General features: G+C 37.5%; 1 protein-coding gene across 3 annotated transcripts in view; it reads right to left on the bottom strand.

The window, feature by feature from the left end:
- Nucleotides 1-6609: 6609 nt before the first annotated feature.
- The window catches only part of LOC126456818 (sialin-like), a 198290-nt gene continuing 195040 nt past the window's right edge, over nucleotides 6610-9859 (bottom strand). For all 3 annotated transcript variants that reach the window (XM_050092614.1, XM_050092613.1, XM_050092615.1), the window contains exon 10: nucleotides 6610-6886. In XM_050092614.1, the coding sequence (XP_049948571.1) occupies nucleotides 6659-6886 (228 nt within the window). In that variant the 3' untranslated portion in view covers nucleotides 6610-6658. The remainder of the gene's footprint in view (nucleotides 6887-9859) is intronic.

The raw sequence follows: 9859 nt of genomic DNA, 5'->3' as shown, positions 1-9859 counted from the left end.
TGGCTTGACACAGACAGGGGGAGCAGCATCACAGTTACTACATTTTTATAAGACATACAATACCAGCTCAAGGCCTTATGGCATGGATGCTATTGTGTACAACCACAAATCACAGTTGGTGCCTATCCAGGGCACTGCGATTATTGTGACATACATGGATGTCATCCTGCGACCCATAGCCATACCATTTCTGCACACCCCCCAAACGCCATTTTTGAGCAAGACAATGCATGGCCACATGTTGCTCCACGAACATGTGCCTTCTTAGTGTCACGCGATGTCACCTTTTTTCCCTAGCCCACCTGAGCACCTGATTTGTTGCCGATCAAAAATGTGTGGGCATGGTGAAACAATGGACGCAGTGCTGAGTACCAATGCCAGCAACCATAGTTGAGCTTTGGGACCATGTGAATCAAGCAGGGATGGTTACACCACAGGACATCACTTGAACCTTATGCGTATGTATGTAGCAGATCCTGTGCCTACTAGGCAACAGGACACATGCTGAACTGAGGTGACTGAAATACTAATCATTTCTGCAGTACACGTTGTGTGAATATGAATATTGTATCTCTAACAATACCAGAGAAGGAAAGCTGCTAATCACCATAAAGAGGAGATGCTGAGTCATGATAGGCACAGCAAAAAGATTCATACAATTATAGCTTTCGGCCATTAAGGCCTTTGTCAGCAGTAGACACACATACGCACAAGCACACACACACACACATACACAAACGCAACTTGCACACACATCTGCAGTCTCAGAGAAGTGTGGTTTCAGTTCTCTGAGACTGCAGACGTGTGTGCGAATTTTGTGTGTGTGTGTGTGTGTGTGTGTGTGTGTGTGTGTGCTGCTGACAAAGGCCTTAATGGCCGAAAGCTATAATTGTGTGAATCTTTTTGCTGTTCCTATCGTGACTCAGCATCTCTGCTATATGGTGAGTAGCAACTTTCCTTCTCTGGTATTGTTACATTCCATCCTGGATTTTCTATTGTTTAATAATGTATCTCTAGTCATTCAAGGTGTTCTCTTTTTTCAAAACATCAGTGTACATTGTCTATTCAGCAAGGAAATGAAAGTGATAAATTGTGGTGTAACTGAACATGAAATGACATAAAAGAAAAGGGAAGTTCTCCTTCATATAGATGACAATAGTGATAAAATAAATAAAAAAATCAGCTTTGCAAAGTATGTTATAGTGATAAAAAGAAATTTGAAAGAGGAAAAAAGAAGCAAGATTAGCCTATATTATTTTCCAACTGATGTCATGCTGGTGGTTCAAGTTTTTGAGTATTACCGGTAGATCAGATAGTATCATTAAAACTAGATAGTGTTTCAACAAATCAGCTGATCATCACCATCATCATCATCATCATCATCATCACCACCATCATCATTATGTGATGATGTTGACTATGGGTTGAAGACCTAAACAGGATTCTAACTGTCATACTGAAACACTGGTGCACAGGTGTGAAGCAATGATCTTTCATTCCAGCTCATGCATAATGGAACGTACTGTTGGAATGAAATAAAAATATAAGTGATAAGATGGAGACCTAAAACCAAAAGTGCAAAGTCATGGATTTTTGCTTATTTTGCTGTGTTGTTCTCTCGCAGTCTACATGATTACTATGTTATGTTGATGTAACATCCTATGTCTGTTAGTTTCATTAACATTGTTTTGGGAATGTGGACACCCTCTTTCACAAAACTGTTCACGAAGAGGAAGCTGAAGTGAGAATATTTGTGTTTTTGTAGTCTATTTCATGCCCTGTAGAAGTACTACACACTAACTCAGTTGTCAAGGGTATATTTACCACTGATTTAAGGAAAGCACATAGCACCTCAAGCAAGTTAACAAAATCCAAGTATTCATTTACATGCTACCTACTGTATTTACTCGAATCTAAGCCGCACCTTAAAAATGAGACTTGACATCAAAGAAAAAAATTTTCCTGAATCTAATCCGCACCTGAAATTTGAGACTCGAAATTCAAGGGAAGAGAAAAGTTTTAGACCGCTCCTCCAAATCAAAATAAAGTTGGTCCTTGTAATGCGTCAGGCGCTCCATCCGTATTTATACGGGTACCTTTCCTTTTTCACGTGCTTCATCTGGTTTGAATTGTTTGCTTATTTTGCTTTGATCTGATAAGTTCCGTTCTCTTTGTATAGGTGTTAAAGCTGAAAATGCATTTTTGTACTGTGTCATGCATTGTTTGTCGCATTCTGATAATGAGTGTTTACAAACTGTCGCCGCTTGCGGCATGGCTTGCTTTTGTGCGCGCTGCCGCCGCTTACAATAAACAAATGGTTCAAATGGCTCTGACCACTATGGGACTTAACTTCTGAGGTCATCAGTCCCCTAGAACTTAGAACTACTTAAACCTAACAAACCTAAGGACATCACACAAATCCATGCACGAGGCAGGATTCCAACCTGCGACTGTAGCGGTCGTGCGGTTCCAGACTGTAGCGCATAGAACCGCTCGGCCACCCCCGCCGGCACAATAAAAAAAGGAGACGAATTGTCTCCTTAGCGAAACAATGGAAAGAGACTGCTATTTGTTGTTACTTACACTGCTGCTTTCTTTGACAATGATCAACAAGAACCAAATAATAGACTGCATATGATAGAAAATGTTCTGAACGAGAGTTTAGCGAAAATTTTTCTCCGTTTGAAAATCTTTGCAGATGCCTCTTTAGCACATTACATTCTGCACAGAAATTAGAATCATCTTAGATTTAAAAAATTAGTCCGTTGCCGTGGTTCATTTCTGACTGTATCACTATTCAGCATAAGAATAATACAAATATAAACCTGATATGATATGTATATTCTTCCGCGTTTGCTGTTGTCTCACTGTAGTTTCGTAGTTTATTAGGCAGACAGGATTTAAATGAGATAGCAGCAAACACGTAAGAATACACGGCATAATGTTTACATTTGTATTATTCTTTTGGTGAAGAGAATACTGCATGTGATTCATGATTCTTAAAGTTCCTATTAGCAACCATCTCTTGTCACAGGAAGGAAAAAATTCAGAACGTAGAGTTGGCCGTATTGAAATACATCCCAAACAGTCTCGCCAGTCAGATTTTCGTAGTAGTTTTTTTAGTGATGACTTCAAATGCAGAGTATGTTGTTGTCTTCAGTTCTTAGACTGGTTTGATGCAGCTCTCCAAGCTTTTCTATCCTGTGCAATGCAGAATAGCAACACTTATAAAGTAAGAATGAAAATTAAACGCTGAATTTTAAAACAAAATTTTATTAGGTTTTTAATACTTTTTATACGTAATGTTTAAAATATCAGTCATGATTCTGAATCACTATCACTTGATTCTTTGTTGCTCATTTCTTCATACAGAGCATCATCCTCCATACCATCTAGTGCATTGGATATCGAAAATTTTTTTAATGCTTGTTGCACTGTCTGATTTGGAACACACTTCCATCCATCATAAATCCATTGACACACTTGCGACAAACATGCACGTTTTACACATCCTCTTGGTGTCAGTTGTCTGTCGCTTTTTGAAAGCCACAGTCTGTCTACATGCGTTTCAGCTTGTCCTTAAATGGTTTATTCAAACAAACATCCAGGGGTTGCAGAACTGACGTCATCCCGCCAGTAATTACTGCCAAGTTCTTTTGCTTTCCTCTAATTTGCATTTTACTGCAGGTGTTTTATGGCCTGCGTACGCATCTAAGACCAACAGACCGCGTAAACCAAGCATTGCACCAGGACGACGATTCCACACAAGCCTAATCCATTCCAGCACAATGTCCACCGAAAACCACCCAGTTTTGTTTGCTCATACAATTACAGTTTTTGGAAACACTTCCGTTTTCGGTGAAGTCTTTAGCTTGAAAACTATGAATGGGGGTAATTTATGTCCATCCGCTGTGCAAGCAAGCATTACGGACATGTGCTGTTTTTCACCCGCTGATGTAAGAACGCTTATGCCTTTCTTTCCTTTGGCGTCAACCGTATAATTTGACAGCATGTCAAAATATATGGGAGTTTGGTCAACATTTCCTATCTGACCAAGAGGGTAAAGCTTTCCTGTGCACCGCCTAATTATGAAGCACTGAAATTCCACAAGTTTTTCTTCAAAATTTTGCGGCAGCTTCTATGCAACTTAAGTTTGCCTCTTAAGTGAAAAACCCCAGCGCTTCATAAACAGATCAGTCCAGCTGCGACTAGCCTTAAAATTTTCGATTTTTTGCTCTCTAATAATTTCATGTGCCTTAATTTTTAAAATTTCGGCGTTCACAGGGAGGAATTTCTGACGCTGTTCCTTAACAAATTCATTTAAAATCACTTCTAGTGCATGATATCAGCCACACTTAGGCCCACTAAATGCTTCTGCTACTTGAACATTCAAATAATTTGTTTCTTAGCAGTCGCCATCGCCTGACGTTGCTCTCATCAATCCCGTATTGCAGACCTGCAACACGATTAGAACTTTGTTCCGTAAAAGAAATAACTCCCCTCTTGAATTTGGCACTACAATGAAAGCGCTTCATTATGGTTCACGAACACCAACAAATACTTCACAAAATTGCACGAAGCAATAGTTGCCGCTACGTGAAATCTTAAAGAGCCCCAGCATATCAACTCGTGCAACAATCCTAAAACCTTGTGCATTGTTGGTATTTTTGTGTAAAGAAATTTATTTTTGTTGCTACGAATATTTGAAAGGCTGCTACATTCGAGGATGAAAAATACAGAATTTCTATTTCTTCGTTGGATAATATATGAAAATGCAGTGGTTGAAACTCGGGGTGGAGAAAAAAGCTTGTCTTCTACCTTTTTTTTAAATTTATTTACTGGCGCAGAGGTTTTGGTGCCAGTATTTTATCTTCGTGCCTGCAAAGCATGCCTGTGTAGCGCTACATATATTCGACATCAGAAGTTAGTTGTGGCGGCACCTAACAACATTTTTCAGAATTTGCGCTTACTTTGCACTCGATTCTAAGCCGCAGGCGATTTTTTGGATTGCAAAAACCGGAAAAAAGCACGGCTTAGATTTGAGTAAATATGGTAAATCCCATCATGAATGAGGGTCTTCAGGAATGTAGGATGACTCAGGTTATACATTACAAACACAAACAGCTACTGCAGACGCCTTCTGTAAAGTAATTGATTGACTGATTAATTGAGGGGGGCTGCAGGACTAAACGGTGAGGTCATCAATCCTGCAATTTCAAAGTTCCACAGTGAAGAGAGAGGGTCCACTAAAAGTGGGTGGATCCAGTCAGAAGAGTCAAACTATAAAAACGATGAAGTTAAAACACACAGGAGAAGATATAAAAGAGTAGCCCAAATCTAAAAACTTGGAACACTAAGGGATAAAAGAGGGGATTCTGTAAAGTAAGTTAACAATAAATTATGATTAGTACTGATGTACTCATACTGAGTATGGGAATTACTTCTCAGCTTCTTTATATACATAAAGAAAAAAACCTCTGGTTTTTTGATATTACACTACTTAGCTGCTATTTTCATGTAATATGCCGAGTAAAGCAATTAAGTAACTTTATACATTTCACAGAACATTATCAGCAGTCTATTTACTGAAAGTCAAAACCTATTCAATACAAACATTTAAGCAACTAGTGCCATAAATTAAAGAAGGAATGGTTAATAAGATCCTCCTCTACTTTGTTTTTGATTATTTGAGGATTTCTAGTTTCACATCTGTTTTCTGCTAGTAACCTGTTACATCTTTTGCAACAGAATATAAAACTCCATTTTGAACTCTACATAGAACTGCATATCTATATGGAAAATAATTTTTATTTCTAGTACTCAGATTGCTAATTTCACAGTTCATCATAAATTCACTCTTATTATTAACCACAAATACTAATTATGAAGGAAATGTGTTGGCATATGAGTGTAAGACTGCCAAGATCCTTGAAGATGTTCCTGCAAGTTGTTCAGTTATTAACACCTCTGTGTGCAGTAATACTTTTTTTACCTCAACTTCACTGCTCCAGGAGTTAAAGGAATGTCAAAATAGTGAGAGAAAGTATTCTAGTAATCTCATTCATTCACTGAGTTTTGAATCCTACTGTTTCAAAATATGAGTCCCATGTCTTCAGCAACTGCACCACCTCACCAGCTTAAATTTAGGAAATCACCAGCTTAAACTTAGGAAACTGAAGGAAATAAGAAAAGGCAAGATATGCTATGCCTGATGCTGATGCAGAAATATGATTAATGAGGAGTAAAATAACTAAAATTATCACTCCCCTTTAACTCTTTATATGACACACTGAAACATATTCCTAATAATATAACTTATTCTTTGACACATCAGAGATAAAAGGTGATATCAAATATTTTTATTTCATTTTCTTACTTTTTTTAAAAAAAAGCTGTTTGCAAATAAATAAATATTACTATTACAAAATTAAAATGGTGTCCAAACACATTTGTTAACTGAATACAATGATTCAACAGAATGTTAAAATTGGACACATTTGGAGCAATAAACTTGTGATAAAGCTGTTAACAAGGCTCAACACAAGTGATCTTGATAAACCTGAGTTTCCACATACTATAAGAAAAAATACAAAATACTTGCCATTAAAGTTTAGTATTTTGAAAGGACATAAAACATTTATTTCCAGTTGCCTTATTGTCACAGCCTTACTGATTCCATTTCTACACTCTCATTATAGTCCTTTGAAGAGATGTCACTTGGGTGCAGAATATCTTCAAGCTTGTCTTGATGTTTTCCATGATCACCTTTGTCAGGTGTGTTCCAAGATTGAAGTTCTGAAGTGCCAAAGACTTGATAAAGTACTCCAGGAAGAAACAGCATTCCAGCTGTGATCAGAAAGACTATCTGCCACTGACTAGGGGTTTGCTAGAACAGCCAGACATCAAAATAATTATTACTATCAACAAAGAATCTGTTAGACAGAAGGTCACAGAGTGACAAATAATTCAAATACTATAATACAATATTACTAGGGACCTTAAGAATTCCCAGTTCAAAATAAATGTTAATTAATATAAATGTAAGTTCTTGCTCAAACTACAAAATTACTTAATAATTACACATTCTGGCCCAAGCTGCTGGAGTCAGCAGTCATGTGTGCATGAGGAGGGCTTGTTTTTGTGAATGAATGGTGTGTGTTTCTCGTTTTCTGATGAAGACAGTGGCCAAAAGCTAATGTGTAAGTGTCTTAATTGTGCCTGTCTGCAACTTAATGTGTCATCTTTATGGTAAGTAGCAATCTGTCTTTTCCTACATTGTTGATATTCCTATCTGGATTTTCCATCGCTTAATAAATTTTTGTCTGTAGTGAATCCTACAGATATTTCAGTCCTGAACCTGCAGAAAATGAGCACTCTCTTCCCCTCACATCTCCCAGTATGATCCCAGAACAGTCACATTTGTCACAACTTTGATTATTTATCACAGTATCCAGAAATGAGAGGAATATTCCATCTACAATTATAACACCCTCCCCCCCCCTCCCCCCCCTCCCCCCTCCTCCTCTCCCCCCCCCCCCCCCCCCAGGCAAAGTGATATTCTGCTACCACCCAATCAACATGATATCCTGGCCCATCCTTATCCACACACACTACCAACCCCTGGCCACATGCATCCTTTTTTCCTTAATCTGTGTTATTATTTTGAAAACGCCATGTATCAGTACAACCACAATTAGATATTACATTTTCAATTACCTTGGATAAGAAATAAAATATCTCACAAATATTATCTATAATTCATGAATGGCCTAGTAATGAAGTATATATCTCACAATTCATTCTACAAATGAGAGTGATAATGTTATGTCCAGGAGAGCAAGTACAAGGAAGTTACATTTTAATTCGAGAAGACAGAAACAGAGCCACTTAATTTCACGGAACTTAAATGATGGATGCAGACTAGAAAAGAAGACTATTGGAATCGATATAGTTAGGGAAGACACACAACATTTGTTATCATCCATAAGTGATCAATAAGGTGTATACCGTACCATATAACTGAAACATACAATTTTAAGTTTTAAGATCAACTGTCATAGTGCTGGAACTGATGATCCAATAATGAATATTAGGGCTAAGGGCTTCATAATGGATGTTTTGAGACTAACAATGAAGATAGAAAAGTGTTTTCAGAATACAATGATACAGCTGTACTTCTTAAAATAACAGAAGATGAACAGACAAAAAACTAACGTGAGGAGAGGCAGAGGACATCAGATTTTCACAACCAGATTTTCCAGAGGAAATGAGAGCCTGCATGTCTAATGGTAAGGTTTTTTACTGAGGACCATGAGGAGTTAAAATTCCATCCCCATTGCATTCTTATGTTTTCTTCACCAGATCACTTCAGTCAAAAAAGTCACCATAATTTCCCTACATTATTATTCACAAACTAGAAACCTGCTTTGTCTCCAATGCTTTATCATTGATCAACAGTTGGAAACTAGTAACATACTGGTACTTATCTATTAGTGTGGCCTTCTCCATAATATCATTCCACGTAACATACAAAGTGTCCATTGGAATTTTATAGAGCAGTAGAATGTATTAACGATATTTTCGCTTTGTGAGTCAGTACCACTGCAATGTTTGGACATCAATTATATAAAAAAATAAATAAACCAAAGTTCAGTAGTATTTACATATATAATTAAAGTACAATACAGTGTCTCAAGTTTAAAAGTATAGTTGACAAAGCACTGGACAGACAAGTAGAACAATTCATAATGGAGGGACCCTCCATTGTATACAGTCACTGTAAAGAAACGTCTAAAGAAACAAAGATTACTGCATAATAGGTATAAAACAAAGCACAGGGCTGTAGACAGGGAGATGCTGAATGAAATGTGTTTGGCTGTTGAGACAGCAGTGTGCGAAGCCTTCAATGACTACCGTAGCAGAATACTGTCAAATGATCTTTCACAAAACCAAAGAAATTCTCATCATACTTAAGGGCTGTGCCACCAGAGTTGGTGTCCAATCGCTTGTGAATGAGACAGGAACTAAAACTGTTTTAAAATGTTCTTTTACAAAGGGAAACCCAGGAGTATTGCCCCAAATTAATCCTCATACCACTAAAAAAAATGAGCGAAATAAGTGTTAGTGTCAGTGATGTTGAGAAATAGCTGAAATCATTAAAACTGAATTAAGTTCCAGGTCACAATGGCATCTGTATCAGATTCTATACTAAATTTGTAACTGAGTTAGACCCTCTTCTAATCATAATCTGTCAGAATGGCAGTAGAAGTGATCCACAAAACTACCATCCAATATCCTAGACATTTATTTCTTAGAGCATATTCTGAGCTCAAACATAATGAGGTACTGCGAAGAGAATGTCCTTCTACATGCCAACCAGCATGACTTCAGAAAACATTGATCATGCAAAACCCAACTCTCACTTTTTTCACGCATAATGAATGCTCCCGATCAAGGCAGTCAGGTAATGCAGTATTTCTGATTTCCAGAAAGAATCTGACTCAGTACCACATCTACACTTATTGTCAAAAGTAGGATCATAAGGATCTCAAGTGACATTTGTGATGGGATTGAGGATTTTTTGGTAGGGAGGACACAGCATATTATCATGGACAGTGTGTCATTGTCAGATGTAGAAATAACTTTAGGTTTTCCCCAGGGAAATGTGTAGAGACTGTTGTTGTTCATGTTGTACATTAATGACCTGGTGGACAACATTAATAGTAACCTAAGACTTTTTGCAGATGATGCAGTTATCTACAGTGAAGTACTATCTGAAAGAAGCTGCATAAATACTGTCAGATCTTGATAAGATTTCAAAGTAGTGCAAAGATTGGCAACTTGCTTTAAATGTTCAAAA

The sequence above is a fragment of the Schistocerca serialis genome, chromosome 2, assembly GCF_023864345.2.
Source record: "Schistocerca serialis cubense isolate TAMUIC-IGC-003099 chromosome 2, iqSchSeri2.2, whole genome shotgun sequence".
NCBI classification, from domain to species: Eukaryota; Metazoa; Arthropoda; class Insecta; order Orthoptera; family Acrididae; genus Schistocerca; species Schistocerca serialis.
This window is presented reverse-complemented; position numbering and strand designations above follow the sequence as displayed.